At 44.1% G+C, this 20,748-nt stretch overlaps 1 protein-coding gene across 13 annotated transcripts in view; it reads right to left on the bottom strand.

Annotated features, from left to right (window-relative positions):
• The window catches only part of SLIT2 (slit guidance ligand 2), a 329,343-nt gene that overhangs the window by 14,721 nt on the left and 293,874 nt on the right, over nt 1–20,748 (bottom strand). For all 13 annotated transcript variants that reach the window (XM_036019209.1, XM_036019239.1, XM_036019222.1 and 10 more), the window contains 4 exons: nt 14,611–14,704; nt 8,676–8,813; nt 8,330–8,570; nt 6,384–6,514 (listed from right to left, as the gene is read on the bottom strand). In XM_036019209.1, the coding sequence (XP_035875102.1) occupies nt 6,384–6,514; nt 8,330–8,570; nt 8,676–8,813; nt 14,611–14,704 (604 nt within the window). The remainder of the gene's footprint in view (nt 1–6,383; nt 6,515–8,329; nt 8,571–8,675; nt 8,814–14,610; nt 14,705–20,748) is intronic.

Below are 20,748 nucleotides of genomic sequence, written 5' to 3'. Positions count from 1 at the left end.
AGGATCTGGATATCGGAGCATGAAGAATACCCGTAAACCACCACCACTGCCAATCATTGTGAGCCTACTGTGTGCCTAGCACTATCATAGGAGCTTTACAGTTGTTACTTCCGATTCTCCCAAACACACGTGAAACACAGATCGAAGTCCAGTTGCTCAGATGAGAAAATAGAAGTACAGAGAGGTGCAGTAACTTCCTCCAAGGTATAAAGCTGGTAAACAGTGGTGTCTTCCCGTATGGCAGAGCAAGAGGAGCTGAGTCTTCTCTTGGAAACGAGAAGACCGTATTGATTTGGTTTCTCCAGACAGACCTGATTCTTTATTATTATTACTATTAGCATTATCATCGTCATCATTATTATTACTCATCTAAGCCTGTAAGTTGCATAACTTGAAGGCTATGTGGTGAACCGAGCCCAAGGAGTCAGCAGGGGAAACTGCTCTGAGGGTGTGCACATTCCCTAAATGCCGAAGCTGATTTGTACGAGGTATAATCCTATACTTTTATAAGATATTTATCTGGTTTCCTAGTTTTGAACAGTAGTTGACTATGTTTCCAAAGAATCCATTTGGTTTGGAAAATGACATTCATTTGAATCTAAAGAAAGAAGCATGCCATTTCCTACTTTTAAAAAAGTGTTTTTGACTATCTCAATGAAAACAGAGTCACTTTGAAAGGCAATCAATTATCAGCCTGCTTGAGAAAAAAAATGGATTGCTCCATTCTGAGGGACTGTTGCTGCTATTAGCTTTGAGTTTAGACTGTCATCCATCCATCCATCCATCCATCCATCCATTCACTCATTCATTCCTGGCACTATTACCAAGTCTCTTTTGATGCAATTCTCTAAGCAGTGTAAAAACTAGGTACATGTGTGACACGTGTGATGTTCTACATTCATTCACTTGTCTGGCAGTTTATTTCATCTCTGTGGTTGCTGATTAGGTCCCTGAGACAACAGGGTGCTGGCAAATATTCAGTGAGTGGCTGTCTGAAATAAGAAAAAGAGCCCGGATTTTTACTGATTCCTGTGGTGGACATCCTCCCAGCGTGGCTGGTTTCAAGGCCAACATCAAGCATGAGGTCATGGAACTCAGACAGGAGAAGAGATGCACCCCCAGAGCTCTCAGAGCACAGCTCAAACATAATCCTTTCACAAAAGTGGTTCTGAAATTACGATCACCCAGAGACTTACGGAAACAAAAATTCGGGGGCATATCTGTCATCTGAACCCGAAAGTAGAGGCAGAGCCAAGTAATCTGTGTTCTAACACACCCTCGGGTGGTGCCCCGCACCACCACCCCCCGCACGTCTGGCCCTGCCAGCAGTGAGCACGTCTCCCAGGAACCACGGCCTTCTGAAGTCAGATGCAAGACATGAAACGAGAAAACGTGCATGCTACTTCAGTTCTGCTGGGAGAGGAATAATTACTACATCTTGCATTTTCTTAAACACACTGAAGCTCCGTGAACTACTCCCTCTAGACGTAACTCGGGGAGATAATGGTTCTCGTACAGATTCATTTGAGACAGTAACTGGCATCTGAAATGAAACTTTTTAAAGCAAGTAAAACGTCCTATAGAAACCATAGGTTAATGTGTGACGATTTCCCCCTAATTTAGTCAGATTTTATTTTACTGAAGTAAACTCCATTTCCATCAATGCTGCAAAGAGACTACACACCTGAAAAGATGCACCTGTTGTACCAGGCGATTCCTGTATGCGATGCTCCAATGCCACATCACATAGTCCATAATTTGGGGAAAAAAGTTTACCGAAGCTGTCTTTCATAACATAAAATCATGCCATTAAACTGAACTTGAACTGAACATATTCTCTGAGGTAAGAATCAATAAAAATACCTCTTTTGAAAACATTCATATAGAGTACTTTTCTAATGTTAAGTCAAGTAGAAACACATTCAGACTTGCAAATTTAATTCAACCAGACAAAATGGGTCTTAAGCAACAAGGTTATTGATGGGTTCTGCTGTAATGCTGGGGAAGGGATACCTTTCATCAAAGGTCACATCCTAGCAAAGCCTGACCAAGGTCGGAAGCATTTGGATAACTGTCAGAAAGTTAGTAGGAGCAGAGTTAAGACGTGAGACAAACTCCAAGTTGACGATGAAGGACAGAGAAAGACTGAGGGGAACTCCGCTCCACTCCTGATGCCCGAGGACCCGGCGATGCCTCTCAGTGAAGTTAGGGATGAGACAGGGGCACGGGTTGGGGTGGGGCAAAGGAAAGGCACTCAGTTTCAGACATTCTGCAGTGATAATCCCAACAGGCATCCTTTTTACTATTTGGTATGCATTGCTCTACATATTTTACATGTGTGTCAAATCATAACATTCCTACTACAGTCCCCCAAAGACGAAACTACTATCAATTATAACCACTGATCAGGTGAGGCCCAGAGACCTTATGCCATTTGCTGAAGGCACATAGTTAACAGGTGGCAGAGCTGGGCCTCGAATGAAGGCAGACTGCTCTAGGGCACCTGCTCTTTTTCATCACTTCGATTTGCATTCTGAGTGACACTAACATTCAAGGGGTTCAAAAATGGAAACGGTATAACATGGTATTCTCATACAAGTCTGCTCCATCCCACTCTTTCCTCTCTATCCCTCGTTTGCCTGTGCAAATACAAGGAGATAAAAACACAAAAATGTATCCACGTTTGACAGCGTTCTGCCTTGCTTTATTTTTTTTTTTTGCTTGAGCAATATACCTTGGGAATCTTTCAATGTAATATCTAGAGAAACTCCTCATTCTTTCCCTCCCTTCATCCCTTTTCTTTTTAACAGTGCATTCCGTTTTGTGGTTGCACCATGCTCAGTTTGTTTAGATCAAAATTTGGGTTGTTTCCCAACCTTCGTTTTTACAACCAGTGCCACAGAGAACTACCTGGCACACAGGTTATTTCTGTGTCTGCAGCTACCTCTGCAGGATCAACTTCCCGAAGTGGGATTTCATAGGTGAGAGGGCTAGTGCATTTGTAAAATTTTGATAGATATTTTCAAAATGCTCTCTGTAGACACTGTAAAACAACCTGTACTTCTACCTTTTTAAAGATTTTTATTTTAATCATTGTTCAAGTATAGTTTTCTCCCTTTTACTCCCATTCCAGCCTACCCACCCATCCCTCCCCTCTTGCCTCCCATTACCACCCTCCCCCTAGCTTTTGCCCACGTGTCCTTTAAATTTGTTCCTATAAACCCTTCCCATTCTCCGCTGAAATTCCCTCTTCTCTCCCCTCTGGTCACTGTCAGCCTGTCCTCTATTTCTGTACTTCTAATCTTAATGTATAAGGACTGAGGGTACACTTGCCGCTGCTCTACAATACTCCACAGGAAAAGATACCAGAAAAACCTCCCTGTATTGTTAGCGGGTAGGTAAGAATGAAGACAAAGTGAGTGAGGACACAGCGGGGTTTACAGTCTGATACTCACAGAGACCTCATGGGGCAGGGGCCACATCACTATTTCCAGAAATGACTCCAAGGCACAGGAAATTAAGTACCTTGCCTGAGTTTACATACTAGCAATTGGCCAAGCCTAGGTCTGAACACATATCTTAACCACTGTGATTCTTACTTGTCAAATACTATATTCTCCTAGTGTATTGAAATAACTTCACTGTTCTCCATGGTCTCAATTACATAAAAGTATTTTTCTATTCCAAATCGGAGTATTAATATATTCATATTATATATATGCATATAATCCATATTGATCAACCAATTAATCAAACTATCATCTTTATTCAAATTCCAGGTAACTGTTGTTCCTTTTCTTTTCCTTAAAACACATAATAGCTTTTCTTCATGGCTGTGCTGCACACCAAAGAGCAAGAATGAACAGCTGTGCCTTCCCTGGACCTCTGGTTCACACCGAAAAGTGTGCCGTGTGGTATTCTTCTTCTACATTAGAGCCACAGCGTACGCATTATTGTTTGGTGGGCAAACATGGTCATGAAGATAAACTCAAAATAAGCTCTTTAGGGTAAGTCATCCTTTGGATATCATTATTTGGGTTTCTACAATTTTTCGAGAAATACTTTAAGTATATATTTTTTGTGAATTCCAGATTTAATAAGCCAACCTCAGGAACTTTGATTATGGTTTCTGAAAGTTCTCAGCTACCGCACGGCATAAAATAAAACAAAAACAGGCAAAACCAAAAATGAACCACAAAATCCATTTTCCGACATCCTTTTACAGGCTGCAGCAGACTGAGGCTCCGTGATGGAAGGCCTCGCAACCTCCATAGCATTGGCGCTGACTCGTTTCCAGGTGGGGAGGAACTAACGGCTGCATTCCTCCTGGAAACCAGTAATTATGCGTTTGTTTCTGCGCTGTAAGTATTCCCGAGTGGGTTAGCTCACCACCAAAAGGATTCCGTGCATGGTTGCAAATGGCATCGACTTTCCTGGAACTTTCAGGAAGGATCAAACAGGATGCAAAGGCTTTTAAAGCACACTGACATATGTGTGCATGTGTGTATGCACGTAAGTGTATATATATGTATACACATGCACATATATAAGAATAATATCAGTGATACAGAGGTCAGTGTCTCCACTTAGTTCTCATCAGTGCCCAAAGACTGGCTGCCAAGCTTGCTTGGCCTATAGCTGCACTGTGTTCCTCACCAACGGTATTTTTAAATAATGGGAATCAATATTTAAGGGAGATAAAACTTTATAGTTAAAAAAAGTTCAATTTCTGCCTTTGCTTGAAAAATCTGGAGTTGCACAAACGCACATTTTTGCGAGGCCGCACCGGGGAGAGCCGAGTAGATGTGCGGCCCTGTTTGGACAGAGGTGTGCTTCGGCTTTGCTCCAGGCACAACCACTCCTGTGACATCACCACATCAAGGCTATGGGCAATAGAGGGATAGGTCTCTGAAAAGTTAGATCTCCTCCAAAGTCACAGGCTGAGAGCAGATTCCTTTCTTTCCACTGGTCTGTTTAGTGCATTCGAGTCGCCGACTACACATGAAACACTGACTGCACGAGGGTTTATAACCCTGCTCTGTTTCTCCATGGGGAGAATTGACTAGGTACCTTTCCTGCAGGATGATAGAGCAAGTGTGCAGGCCCACCAGAGGGGCCCTGAAGGTTGGCCTTATGCAAGAAAGTACACTTCCAGCAAACTCTATGCCCCATGAATACCATCCCTTTCACGTCACCAACATATCCTCAATAGCATTATATTATTCTTTAAAAAACCTTCCAAACTGTACCAGACCACCAACCCATATTGCGTACATCCACTGGTTTATCACATGAAAGTTCTCTGAGAGCAGGGTTTTTGTTCTGAAATTTTAGAACAGCGCCTGGACCACAGCGGGTGCTCAGTAAATATGTATTGCATAGAGAACAACTTTGAATTACTCACCGTGCTGAGCTTCCCCTGCAGTTGTTTCTCAAGAGCCACTCTGCATGGGTCTTCACCCTGCCCGGAGCCCTGGGAGGCTTCCGTGTGACTTACGTTGCAGGGAGCAGTGGGTTCTTTGTGTTCGGGCATCTGACTTGGCCAAAGGGAAGCACTGGGCAGGGGACTGTTGGGAGGAAGGGTCCTCCCCTGAGAGCTGACTCCACTGAGGGTTACAGCTCCTGCCCTGCAGTCCTCACCACAGTTCCTCTGGATTTCCACAACTGCTGCCTCCTTCTGCTCCCTCCACCAGCTCCCTCCACCGTATGGGTGGTGGCAGCATCCCTGGTTTCTAGGCCCAGGTTAATACGCTATCCCTACCAAGCTTTGTGAATACAGGCATCCCTGCTTTCTGAATTCACTTTACGGCCACTTTGCAGAAGATACTGCAGTAGTACCTGTCTTCCCTAACAAAAAGACAGGAGTCTGGCCAAAGGAATGTGACTATAAGACTCTTCTGCTTTGCTTTTAGAAAGTGAAAATAGCGTTTGTGTTTCAGGGAGCCTGTGCAGATGCAGTGTGTGTCCCTGAGAGTGGGACCGAGAGTCCCCCCCGCGGGAACCACACACTCAGCACCTCAGCGTGCAGCCACCCTAACGCGGAACTGCGTCTGTAGCACCTGTGTTCTCGCTCCTTGCATTTGGTACACCCTTCAGCAGGCGCGTCCTAAGGTGACTGGTTCTGCTTTACTCCGTGTCAGTTTGCGAAAGGTTTTGTGAGGCCGCTCCACTTTTGGGTAGTGGGGAGACCCTAGTCCCGTTAGAAATCTCGCCTGCAGTCAGTTATCTGACTCCAGGACACCATCTGCTCCTGCCAGGCCCCCCACACCCTGGTAACAGAGCCTGCCCGTTGATTCCCTCCCCTACCCATTACGAAATGATGAAGAAGCAGTTCTCCAGTAAACAGTTGTTTTCACCTTTACCAGTAACTGAGAGATCTTCACCTGTAAATGGCAGAAGCCGGGTGAGAGCCGGTGTCGTAGCTGGCACGGACACGCCCCCGGTAGAGTTCCACCGCGATGTGGTCTTTGTCCCCCTTATACAGGAGGATCCCACTGTCTTCATCTGTAGCAATCTAGGAGGAAGGACCCCTACATCAGCGGCATGCAGTCACCCAAACACACTTCATCAAAAGAAACAAGACTGCTTGGGAAAGGTTTTTACTGTGGTGTATTTTTTCCTCATAGCTATGAGACAATACTAACGCACCTTGAGATTATTACTTGCAAAGTAACTTAGTCTAAATTACTTTGTTGCAAATAAATTCCTAAAGATCTTTCAAAGGTGTTTCTTTTCTACATTCATAAGCATATTTTTATTCTTTCTATACATGCCGGCAATGACAAAGCTTAAAGATGCATGTCCCATAAAATATGCAAAAACAAGGAATTTATATACATAATTTATACTTCAGGAAATTAAAGTTGAAAAATATTTTCCACATCATTACAGTGGCACAGTATTTAAAGTAATTCAAGCTTTCCCCCCTTAGATTTCAAACGGTATTTTCTCAGCAGAGAATGATACAATCTAAGCAGGAATAAAGTGGTCCTGTTTATGTTCTGTTGAAAAAGAACAATAACAAATACTCAAGTAAGCACCACTGGATGGGCTTGAACTTTCTTTTCTGGAGCTTTTCACTCTCCTGCTCATTTTGCTTCTGTAAAGGGTCTGATTTATGGCACACGGGAAACGTGACTGCACTGAGCAGGGTTGCTTTCCGCAGTTTATGGAAACAAGAAAATTCTTTACAGTGATGGCATGAAAAGAGGGAACTCTCTACTTCATCCTGGTTTTTGGCTTTTTTTTTTTGGCTTTTTAAGAATCTGTTCTAGCCCTGGCTGGCGTAGCTCAGTGGATTGAGTGTGGGCTGCAAACCAAAGTGTCGCAGGTTCGATTCCCAGTCAGGGCACATGCCTGGGTTGCAGGCCACGGTCCCCAGCAACTGCACATTGATGTTTCTCTCTCTCTTTCTCCCTCCCTTCCCTCTCTAAAAATAAGTAAATAAAAATCTTTTTAAAAAAAGAAAAAAAAAGAATCTGTTCTGTAAAAGTCAGTGCTAGGTACTTCTCATGACAATCCAATGTGGCAAATGTTGAGAGGCACGGAGATTTTTTTTTAATAAAGTAAAACTGTCTTGTTTGCAGGGTCCTCTTCCTCATGACTTCCACAGAACCCCCACCCCTCAGTGGAGTGCCAGGGTGAACCAAATACGATGAGGGGTCTACAGGAAACAGGCTAAAACCATCTGAGTTCAAAACATTAACAATATTTTGCTTACCAGATAAACCAATACACAGCCCCAACCCGCCCCACGTCACCTACATGGGCGGATGACCTCTCATCTGGTCTAACCTTGTCTGTGGGGATCTGAATCCCTGGCTCAAAGCTGCCCGGGGACTCGGAGGAGAGACTAGCAATAAGCCTGAGTTTGTTCATTTCGTGCCTGTCCTCAGAGGTTTCCCACGAACAGTGAACAGACGCCCGCCGATATTCTGCCATAGCGCGTTCTGTCCCACCCACTCTCCCCTCGGCTGCACATTTTCTAAGAAAAGCCTCCCTGTGCAGATTCTGAACGGCAGAGTCATAAAAATAAATGACCAAGAAGCCTTCTCCCAGGCACAAAACAAGGAGACAGATTTTCTTGCTGTGTGTTTTTTTCAAACAAGCAATGAATAAAACTACCTGGTTCCCATCTAGCTGGGAAACATACAAATGCTGGCGAGAGGACGGGAGCTCTCACTCAGCGAGCACTGCCTGTCACCGTGTCCTGCTGTCTGTACCTGCCTGTGTAGGAAGTCATGTCACTCACAAAGCCCTGCGGATACGTGTGCTTTGAACCTGACTTTGGCCTGAGGAGATCAGCTCTCGCGAGCGGCGGAAATCTTACCTGAAGCGTGATGTTCGTTTGGGGCCGAACCTTGGCCGAAGGGATTTGAAGATACGACTCTTTGTTTACAAAGTTCACACTAACCAGCTTTTCACACTTCTCCCCCTGGTAGCCGGGCAGACACTGGCATATTGGCTCATTCATCCTGATGATGCACTGGGCCCCGTTCTGGCAGTCAAAATTATCACAGGGGCTGGTCCGCGGGAGGACCATGGGTGGGGAAAACTCACAGAACAAGCCACTGAAGAAAAACAGAAATGTGTGGGTTAGATTTTACTTAACGGCCAAGGTGAACTGAGTCCCGTGAGACCCAACTCTGCACGCAGGTGCGCACCGCTCCTTTCACCTGTAACCGTCGGGGCAGGAGCACGTATAGCCATTCACCGCGTCCGTGCAATGGGCTCCATTTTTACACTTGTGGTCCTGGCAGTCGTCGAAATCCACGTCGCAGTGCTCGCCGATGTACCCTGGTGTGCAGTCACACCTGTGTGAACAAGCAGGGAAGTGGTTTCAAACCCAACTGAGCCAGAGTGACAAAAACAGCGGCCTTCATCTAGGAAAAGATGGCACCACCTTGAAAAACGTGTGTCAACGGGCTCCCAGAGCCCCCGCGTGAAAGGAAGCCTAGCAAACAGTGCCGGTCTGCAAGGAGCCTAGGGCTTCTCACCGAGGTCTGGCAGAGGAATGGGGCTTCCAGCTCCCTGATGACAGTGAGGATCCATGCTCCAAACAGGAACACAGTCATTGCACCAGGGTCCCTGCCTTCTGTCCACCGTATTTGCTTTCCGACTTTCCTCCTCCCTCTCTCCCTCTCTCTCTCTCTTTTTCTCTCTCTCTCACTTTCTCTCTCTCTCTCTCTCCCCCCTCCACCCTTCCTCTTTTTCTCTCTTCCTTCCTCTCCTCTTTCCCCACTTTATTTGCCTATAGGGTCTTCTATTTTCAGCTCTCATTGATTTGAGAAGTTGAGATGATAAAATTGCTCTGTTGTCACATTTACTAAAAATATTAAACAATTTTTAAAATGTATAACATTTAAAAAACTTTCTAATCGAGAGTAAATGCATTGGAATAACATATATTTTTGTGAAAAATTACGTTCATAGTGGATACCCTAACTCATCCTCAATCCAGATAGTCATTATGCCCGAATGGGGCTGACCTAATGGGGTGTGGGGCATGGGAACCACAACCTGGGGGCCGGACTCTGGGACAGCTTCTCGGCCTGTTCCTCTGGGGCTGCGAGGGGCAGAAGGGTGTCAGCTGCCCTGAGGGTGAAGAACCGGGGATGGACAGGCTGCTGTCGCTGATCTCTGAGCACTTCCTCTGGGCCAGACCCTGTCCCAACCACTTGGCTTCCACGGACCCGCTGAATGCTCTCCCCAGCCCGGGGCACTGGTGCTATCTCTACTCCACCCTGCGGGGGAGGAAACTAAGGGACACGCTGCCTAACTACCTTCCCCAAGGACACGCAACTTGTCAGTGCCACCGCCAGAAACTGAACCCAAACGACCTGACGAGGGAGCCTGGACAGCGGCACGTGCTGTCGGATAACTCTGCAGGGCTCTCTGCAAAACCTGTCGCTTGCTCGTGCTGACTATCGGAATCTCTGGCCGTCACATCAAGGACCCAGGACTTCCAGGCTGCCTGAGGGAAGGCTGTGTGGCGAGTGTGGTGGTTTTCGAACTATGCTTTGTGGAGCTGCAGGGACCACGGGACCCTAACGATATGGCCATGGCAGGGGCGGGCTGCTTCTGGTAGCTTCCTCCCACCCTCCCTCTGCCTCCAACCTTCTCTGGTTGCAATTTATTAGTTTTACGCATTGGGCTTCCACGAGCATTTCTGTTTCGGGTTCGCTGACTTAAAAGAACAAATAAACCAGGAAACTATGGGTTAACTTTACAGAATTTGGGCTTCGCTGTTAGACAGAACCAGGTTTGTACGCTGGCCTCATCTTTAAGTGTATGTTGTCTTGACTGAGTTACTTAATCTCAGTGTTCATATGTAAGCATATAAAAAATAAAATAACTTCCATCTCATAGGTTTGTTAAATGGTGAAGTAAAAACACTACCTGTAAAGTAATTAGATAGTGTTTGAAATATAAAGCGTGATCGATAAATGGTGGGTATTTTATAAATAATTCTACTAAGTCTTTTTAAGTCTATCAAAGTCTTTATGGTTAGGGTGTAGCAATTACCCACTTTTCTATTTCAAAGCCATCAGGGTTTCAGTGAATGAGGATAACTAAAAACACCGATGTGGCCCTGGCTGGTGTAGCTCAGTGGATTGAGTGCGGGCTGCGAACCAAAGGATTGCAGGTTCGATTCCCAGCCAGGGTACATGCCTGGGTTGCGGGCCATGGCCCCCAGCAACTGCACATTGATGTTTTTTTCTCTCTCTCTTTATCCTTCCCTTCCCTCTCTAAAAATAAATAAATAAATCTTTAAAGAAAAATTAAAACAAACATCAATGTGGATGTGGACATTACTGAATGCCAGGGGTTTTGTCTGCAAATGCAAAATCCGGATTTAAGAGTTGCCAGAGAACTGATGAATTAAAATAAATGGAGTAACGCAGAGACCTGCAGTTCTGCATGTATGAATTAAGAAATAAAATGAGCTCACTGCATAAGCACGCTTGCCCCAGAGCCAGCGGTTTTAGTGCTAAATCATAACAACGCAACGTAAACAGGTCTGAAGTTAAATGGATCCTAAGTGGCCACAGACGTTCTCAAACAGATGGAAGAGCACCAAGAAGAGCGCTTCCACCCATGTTAATGCGAGCAGGGCTAAAGTGCTGAGCATTAAGAGGAAGAAGAAGTGCTTTGAAACATTCTGAATTATTTATCTGAGAAAAGAAATCAAAGTAAAAGATAAGGGAACCATCCATTCGCCATAGTGGCTGTCTAAGAGCTATTTTATATTCTCTTCTCTGCAAATATCATTTTTCAAGCCCACTAGAACTTAGAGTTACATTAGGACCCAACTTTTTCTTTGTCTTTCTTTTTGCTCCTCAGACCTCGTTTGAGAACAGGAAGAAAATATCTAATTAGAAATTCCTCCAAGTCTGTGTTATCAATAAAAGCTATCACATTCCCTCAACTCCATTATCTGTCAAGGAGTGAGGAGGGAAGCAAAGACTATAAAACACACGGTTTGGAAGCCCAAAAGCTGACTCAGTAAGATGCATGCTTGAAAATACTGCTTATGGCATGTCATGGTCTAAAAATATCTCAAAGCAATTTAGGAGATTTATGAGGTATATAATAAGCTGGAGAAGTAAAACCAGCTCTCTTAGCTTAGTAATAAGAAAATGAAGTTGAAGGAACAGTACCACTTGTCCAAACAATGTTTGTCAGTAGAGATTGTTTCTTTAGCAGCATTCATCTAGTTTTGGTTTTTTAGTCCGGTTTTCTTAGAACCCCACAATGTGCGGTTCTGTGTATGTGGGAGTGACGGCACACACTGTGATGTCACCTGTGTCTTTGCTAAGCTACATCGAGCTGTAAACAAGCTCCCACGTTCCTGCTGAAAACTCCAGGTTCCCAGTTGCAGCTAGCCCATAATCCTGTAAGCTGTATTCTTAAGAGTGTACAACCTCAAAAGGTTAAAAAACCAGAACTACCTTATTTTTAAAAAGGTTTTATTTATTTATTTTTAGAGAGGGGAAGAGGGGAAGGGAGGGAGAAAGAAAGAGAGAGAAACATCAATGTGTGGTTGCTGCTCACACCGCCCCCACTGGGGGCCTTGCTCGAAACCCAGGCATGTGCCTTAGATGGGAATTGAACCGGTGACCCTTTGGTGTGCAGGCCAGTGCTCATGCCACTGAGCCACACCAGCCAGGGCCAGAACTACCTTATGACTCAGGAATTCCACTTTTGGGTATTTATCCAAAGAAATCCAAAACACTAATTCAAAAAGATATATGTGCCTCTGTGTTTGTTGCTATATTATTTACAATAGCCAAGATATGGAAGCAGCCTGAGTGCCCATTGATAGGTGAGTGGATAAGGAAGATGTAGCACATACATACACAAAAGAATATCACTCAGCCATGAAGAGAATGAAATCTTGCCATTTGTGATGACGTGGATGGATCTAGATGGACGCTAAGTGAAACAATCCAGACAGAGAAACACAAGTACCACACGATTTCACTTGTATGTGGGATCTAAAGAACTAAATAAATGAACAAACAAAACAGAAACAGACTCAAAGGTACAGAGAACGAACTGGTGGTTGCCAGAGGGGTTGGGGTTTCAGGGACTGAGGGAAAAGGCGAAGGGATTGAGAAGTACAAATTGGTAGTTACCAACAGTCACGGGGATGTGAAGTAGAGCATAAGAGGTATAGTCAATAGTATTGCATTCATTGTGTATGATGCCAGGTGTGTGCTAGGCTTACCAGGGTCCCTTCATAAATTATATAAATTTCAAACCACTATGCTGTCCACATAAAACTAATATAAAATAATTCTGAATGTCAACTGTAACTGAAAAAAAAGTGTGCAATCTAATTGATAATAATGGAAGGCACTGAATTAAAGATTTGTCTTTTTGAAGATGAACTTCCTCATTTTGTAATGACTTCCATTAAGTCTTACTAACACTTTACCTTATAATTACATTGCACGAAGTCCTGTGGAACCTGTATAGCAGACATGCAGTTGTGGAAAACCACCTTCTTTACTAACAAACTTATCTGAGAAATGATATCTGTCATGTATGTGATAGACTTCCAACTTGCCAAGTTCAATTGTGAGTGCATTGAAGATGTTAGGAATTTAAGTAATTTATGCACAGTATTTAGACGAACAAAAATGCAAAACAGAATTTTGTAAAAAATAGTGATTTCACTAGGATGTTTGGTTTTTACACAGAACTATCATCAAATGGAATTGACAGGTACTGCAACTGTGTATTTTCTGAAATGATGAATTTTAAGCAAAGCTGTATCAAAAAACTAAATAAAACCTGAGAATAAATATTTTATTCAGATTGACCTCTAAAGGCAGTGGGGGTCCTGGCAGTGCTGACCCTGACCTCCCATCCAGCAGAGAGTGGATGATGGTCTGTTGACAAAGTTCAGAATGTCAGAGTCCCAGCGCAAATGCCATCTCCTCTCATAAAACTCTGCCTGACCTGAGTCATTTTTGATTCTCTGAATCCTATGGCAATTAGGCCCGAGTCACTTCACCAAGAAAATAAAGCCTGTGAAAGCGAATAGCTATGAAGCAGCATAAAAGCACAAGATGGCAGGTGGCCCTGTGCCCTGACCCATGACAGGTGCTCAATAAATATTGTGTAAAGGAACAAATGATGTTCTTGTCTAGTTGTCTGAAATCACAGCTCAACGCCTGCACCCAACTGTGTCACCCCTGAGAATCCAGCTTACCTTCCAAAATAAACCAACTGCAAGGTTAATAAATGACCAGACTTAGAGGTGACCTGTGTTAGAAAAACCACCCAGCTGGGAGGTCACTGTCTGACCTCCAGCTCTGCCCGTGAGTAGCCCCGAGGTCTCGGGACAGCCACTGGCTGATCCGGGCTGTGGTTACCTCATGCTCAAAAGGGAGAATTCGAACAGGGTGATCTCTAAACTACTGCTATGTCTAAGAAGAGAAGTGGCTGTTGATAGACCCTTAAAATATTTCAGGATTGCGGCAAAGGTGTAACTTAATTTTGATACCAAACGTATTTCAGCAAGACTGCTGAGGAAGGCATAAAAATGATTGGGAAGTTCTGAGTTCACTCGGAGGAGCCCTCTGCCTAGAGAGACTACATGCTTTCTCTTCCCACAGAGACACAGGGAAGGGGAAGGGGCACTACTAATAGTTACACTGAGATGACAGGCGTACACTGGGACTGTCCCCGGCAACCTGGGATACTTGTCCCCTCTGTCTTCCTCCCCTTGTACAGTTCAAGTATGGCTGCAGATCGAAAATTTTCAGTTTCATTAAACTCCATATTTTGTCAGATTTACATTCAGATAATAAAGCACCTACCAGATATTCCACGCTTATTTGACCTTCAAATAACATTTGCTCATCCAGTCAAAGGCTATTTTACTTCATACACACCTTCCTAGGGAGTCAAGGAAAAGAGGAAGCTCTCTCTTTTATTTTTTTAGTGAACTAAAAAAAAAAGTCCATGCTGTTTATGGCCATTTAGACAAATGCCATTGATCCCAGAGAAGAGCTCCCTTTAAGCCTAGTGAAGGGGTGGAGGAGGGTCCTGAAAGGAAAGTCCCCCTAAACGTGAGCGGCAAGGCAGCCCCTGACTTACTTGTATCCCTTTGGCGTCAGGATGCACTTGGAGTTGTGCTGGCAAGGGTTCAGGTCCTGGGCACAAAAGTCCAGCTTCTCCTCACACAACTCGCCTGTGAACATGGCAAACAGAGTTAGTTCATAGAGAAAGGCGAGCAGGCTTCCGGCCAGCAGGCTGTGTCATGGGCCTCACAGGTCAGCCCAGCTTGTGGCTGGGGGAAAAATCATGAGACATGGCAGCAGAAGATGCAAAACTCTGGTTCTGCTGGTCCATGGTCTTATGATTTGTGACAACACAAGTGTTGTGATCTGTGACGAACACCTGCCCTTTTAGAATATACTGCTAGAATTAGAACAAGGAAATCTGAATGCTTTTCTTTCTTTTCTTTTTTCCTCTTTTCTTTCCTTTCTTTCCTTTCCTTCCTTTACTTCCCTCCCTCCCTCCCTCCCTCCCTCCCTCCCTCCCTCCCTCCCTTCCTTCCTTCCTTCCTTCCTCTTTTTCTCTTTCTTCTTCTCTCTTTCTCTCTTTTCTTTCCCTCCCTCCCTCCCTTCCTTCCCTCCTTTCTAAGATTTTATTTTTAGAAAGAAGGTAAGGGAGGGAGAAAGAGAGAGAAAGAGAAATATCAATATGTTAGAAATACATCGATCAGTTGCCTCTCACATGCCCCCAACTAGGGACCTGGCCCACAACCCAGGTATGTGCCCTGACTGGGAATTGAACTGGCAACCTCTTGGTTCATTGGGCTGACGCTCAATCCATTTAGCCACACCAGCCAGGGCTGAATGCTTTTCATTTCTATTGTTAAATTTATTTTATTTTGGACTTTTTATTGAGGTATAGCATGCACCCAAAGGATAAATGAATAGCTAATAAATATCCACAGAATGCGCCCACTCATGTAACCAGCATCCATGTCCAGAAACACCACCATTTATTTCCCAGCATCCCAGCAGCCTGACTCGCGGGGCAAACACCCACTGTCCCGACGGTACCACAGATTAGCTGTGCCTGGTTCTGAGCCTCACATCATTCTGTGTGGACCCTTTTATGCATGGGTTATTGTATTTTATGTCTGAAAAAACAGTCCTCGAGTCTTCCTAGCCTCCAAGGTCTTGTACGAGTAGAATAAAGTATTTTCCCCACTCAGGACTTATTGCAACTGCTTCAGAGGACACTCCTTAGCTCCATGCACCACGACAGGCAACAAGATAGGCAGGAAAAAGCAAAAGGAAAATCAATCCAGATAGAGAACACAGACCTTTCTCCAAGTATCAGCTAGCTTGCAAGGAACAACTTTGATCAATACAGGACACCTAAGAGCTTATTCATGCTGAGTCCAGACACACTATGTTAGATCGCATGTCTGACTCTCTCAGGAAATGTCTTCAGGTACAAGTAACATGATTATATTTTATTTTCAGATATGTTAGGCCAAGTAGGATTTTCAGTGAGAAGATTTTCCCAATCATTGTGTGAGATATTAAGGGGACTAGAAAAATACAAAATAAAAGCTCTTATTTTTCTACCTTACTTCTGTATTACTTTTTAATTATTTTAGGGCCACACCTATGGGCCACTGTTCATTTCCAAGAAACTATAAGAGCTTTTATTTGGTCACACTGTGTGGATTTAAACAGCATTGGTTAACAAATCAGGAGTCTGCAACACATTCCTTTGTCTTAAGACTGCCCTTTTAGTCATACTTTGCTAATTGGTAGAAATAGTTATTTAACGACTAAATGTGGCATATTATTTACACTGCCAGGATCTTTCTCTATGATGCAAATATATCAATGTACTCATCTAGATGTTACGTCAGTTTGATCTATGATCAGCTAGGGTTTTTTCTACATCATAATATAAACTAATTACAACTGAAAGTCTCATATCTCTTCCATAAGAAGGCTTTCTGTGTCCCTAAATCTGTGATACAAAAAGGTTTCAACAATGTATATGTGATGAGCTATTTTTAAACAGGGTTTATCTAAAACTTTCACTTTCAGTTAGTATTATTTTAAGTAATGCAGCTTGATGGAATTTATTCATTCTAATATACTGGCCCACCATGATGAAACATCACTTTTAATTTTCTCATCAAATCTAGATGATTGGACTCAGGCTCTGTATAGTAGTCTACATTCACAGCAGTTTGCAAAAAACTGGTGACAGAGAGGGATCATTTGGGATAGATAATGTATATCATCCTATGTACTTTTCACTTTATACCCAAACAAAAATTGTTTTAAAAATAAAAAAGGGGGGCGTGGTTTACTTCTCATTCATTTTGATCTGACCCCATTTGACCCAACCCAGTCCAACTCCATGAAGCTCATCGAAACCGCAGTTCACAAGGAGTTACTGCACGGTGCTCTGGGGCTACCAGGATGGATGTGCTAAGCGCTGCCCTGGGTCCATCTCAATCTACCAGCAGAGAAAGTCTGAGCTGGAGATAGAACGTAGAGAAAGAACTTCAGCTCTAAGAGAAGAAAACAGAGTTGACCCTTTATTCTCCACCAGGTATTTCTCCATAAACTTGACGTGGAAAGGAGAAAGGAGACGGTTCTAAATAACTGTCGGCTAAACGCAATGCCAAGTCCGTGATCAATCACAGCTTTAAGACTAAGCTTGCCAGCCTGCGTGTGAAAAGCTACACGAGTGTCAAGTAGTTCTTACCTTGTAAGGAATGTGTGTTATAAAAATAGCACAGCAGCCACAGTAACCACCGCTAAAGCTGTGCAGGATACTTCTTTGTGACCAGGGCATAGCCACACCTTTGACTCTCCAGGAAAACTGATTGAAGGCTTCAAAAAGGAATTTTCTCCTTTGAAATATCACCAAACATTGTAACATTAACAAATACTACAAAAGCATTTGCTGGGCCCCCTTACTGCCTAACTCACTTGAAAGCCCGATCTTCCATCCAATACTGTTGGCACCTGTGTCTACTCACGGGTTTATGAATTCACCTCAGATCTGTGCCTGGGTTGATGGTGTTTCATTTTGCCTTAGTAACTTTAATAAGTTCTGTTCTCAGTTTTTCCTTCCATTATACGCCCCCTTCTTTCTGAAAATTTCCTGGATAGTATTAACCATTTGTTACCTATCTACAATTTTTATGTTTGCTTCTACTTATGACACATACTGTATGCATTGCTACTGACTTAATAAATAATCATATGGTGCTTACTACTGTGTGTCAGACTGTTGTAAAGGTTGTGCAAATTTGCAGTCACTGAATGTTTATGAGAATCACAGAAGGTAAGGTTGTAGGTGGCATTGCTCCGGGCGCATCACATATGATTGGTGTTTATCTCATTCCCTTTCTTTGTAAGGTCATCGAGAGCAGGGTGCTTGGCATATTTTCCTTTATATCATTTTAGAGTATGGTGTGCAGACACGCTACAATAATAGTTATTGAAAGAAACAGTCATACTTTTTTAAGGAAAAACGCTATCTCGTTGATCTATATTCAACTTGAATTTCATTTTAGCCTTTAGACAGTTTTCTGTTTCAATTTACTAAACCGTTGCTCATCAGTAATAAATAGCTTATGTTCTTTTCTTTAAAATTGACTTCAGACATTTCCCTGGCCAAACAGTAAATGTAAGGTTTTATTGGGCTATCTGTTTACTGTGTGTTCTAATTATATTGCATTCTGCTGTACTTGGGGGGGGGAGGCAGCTTTTCACGTCCAGACAGTATCCCATGGTGTTGAGACCTAGAAGCTCAACATAAGATGGGAAATGCAGCAAGTCCCATATGCAAATGTAGGACTTGATGCCACTTCTCAATCAGTGAGGGAAATGGCACATTTGAAAACATCGTTGGTTTTTTAGGAAGAATGGAAATAAAAAGCACTACCAGTTCTGTACTCCTCTGGTTTTAGTCACTAAGGAAAACTTTCTCCCAAACCTCATAGTATTTAGGGGACATTATGCAATTTTATTGCTCCTCCTTCTCTTCCTTCTTCCTCTGCTTCTCCTTCTGTTTCTTCCTCTCCTTCTCCTCCTCCTTCTCCCTCTTCCTTTGCTCCTTCTTCTTTAGTGTGTGTATAGTCAGAGCAAGACTTGAGTTAGTGAAAAATCCAGGAAAAAAGACACCTGAATTTGATTTTTTTTAATGGTCCAGGGCCTCAGGCAATGTCATCAGTGGCTGCCTCCCTTCCTGAGATGATACAGGGTGAGTGACAGAAAGCAAAAGTCGAGATGTTCTTTATATTCCACACAGAGTTAATGCTGTGATCTATTATCCCATAGGTGGGTCTTTATATTTTTAACATGGCATCAGAAGAGATAAGTTAGCCCACTGGAGCGGTTCAGGTCAATGTGATTGAACACAGGTTACATTTCTGTGCCCTTGAACTCCTCCAAAGACAGAGGTCTCTAGACAGATCTTGACTCTGTGATTTGGCTCCAAACCAGAAAATCCTATTAATTTGCTTTCACCCCTGGATCCATAAAAGTCTCCGATGACAAAGCAACAGTGTGGAGTATCATGGTTGCCTGGCATTTGTGATCTCCCTTTCGATCGAAGAAGTTAATTTTCCTCATACTTCTAGTGTTCAGCTTTTTTGTTGATGAGAAGCTAAAACGGTGCATATGTGTGTATCAGTTGTCTGTGTTTTCAAGAAACGGCGAGTGGTCAACCAGGGAGCCTACTGGTACCTCCTCAGGATATCGGAGCTCGTGAATGATCCACTCTACCTTGTGAAAAAAAAAGCACCGCATGTCCAAAACAGAGTTGTCTGTTTTGTAAGAAAGTAGTATCTAGTTGTTGGGTCACTTGTTCCTGCTGTGTCTGCCAGGTAAATGGGGCAGTTCTACAGTCGCACTAGTACGAGCCACACGAGAGCAGGGCAAGAGCGACGCCCACTTCCCTGAAAGGGAGGGATTCCTCAAAGCCCACCCTTGAGGGAGTGACACAATTCATTATCTTCTGAACGTCTGCAAAAGTGGGTTTTCTGAAGGACTGGATGGAGTGGTGATGAGACCGCACATCCTTGCCTGCTCAGGACGGTCCTGGTTCACACCTGTGGTCCCGAGGTAATTATCGATAGTGCCCCATACACTCTTGCAGATGCCCTCATTCAGATGATGAATGCCATGGTCACCATGCAGGCAGAGCAGGGAAAGCTGAATCCTCAGCGTTTATGTTCTGCTTGGAGTGAAGAGTGAGCCAGCGCAAAGGGAGAAATCATAGAGAGAAAGTGCTCTTACAGGGTGAGATGACACCTGGGGCGCTGCGTTATTGCTTGGCACGGCCTTCTGCAGCTTGCTCAGTATAAAAGAGTGGGCTGGTTGCAGAGAAGTGAACGCTTTCACTGTTCTGGGCCTCAATTCTTCATGAGTAAAATGAGCTTCTGGAATTGAAGTTGCATAAGGTGCACTGCAGCTCTCAAAAGCCTTTCAAAAAATGCTACAGAAGAGACGGATAATGCCGACAGCCAGTTTGCAGGGGAGCATGACGCTTAGCGGCACGAAACACGACGCATCCGGTGTTTACAACAAAGAGCGTGTGCCCAGAGCCCCTGAGGCACCGCACCGTGAGCGTGACCGCAGTGAGGCGGAAACCTCACTCGGTGCACTCTGATGGTTCTCCCGGGGACGAGTGCCTGGGGTTGGCCTTGCCTCCTGCTTCTTGTTAGGTCCATGAACCAAACTGATATTCACGTCCCTTCCTTTTTAAACACAACAAGCCCTTCCTTTTATCTCCACCTGTGCTTCTGGCATCTTCAGTTATCCCTCTGTTTACATTCCTTATTACCAAACTTACCAAAATGGTTTCATAACCGTCCTGCAAACTTCTCCCGTGACACCCATGGAGTGATCTGCCTACGCTGTTTCCAATGAGTCTGACAGGGAGTCAGATCTTCAACATTATCACACCTTTTGAGTGCCAAGTATGGGCGAGGCCCCGAGGCAATGTTGGGGGTCCGGTGGTGAAGAGCAATGACAACAACCTCCCTGCTGGGGATCGATATCCCTGTTCCCAGGGGGCTTACACACGAGAGGTGGAGGAGGAGGCATCCATCTGTTGTGTGATAAGGGCGAAGCAGGGAATGTCCAGGTGCTCCAGGAGAGGGACCGACGGTGAGGGAGGTTTTTCTGAAGTGAGACTTGGATTCGAGGGTCAAGGGGGATGGCGAGGGCAGCAGAG

Source organism: Phyllostomus discolor, chromosome 1, assembly GCF_004126475.2.
Source record: "Phyllostomus discolor isolate MPI-MPIP mPhyDis1 chromosome 1, mPhyDis1.pri.v3, whole genome shotgun sequence".
Classification (NCBI taxonomy): Eukaryota; Metazoa; Chordata; class Mammalia; order Chiroptera; family Phyllostomidae; genus Phyllostomus; species Phyllostomus discolor.
This window is presented reverse-complemented; position numbering and strand designations above follow the sequence as displayed.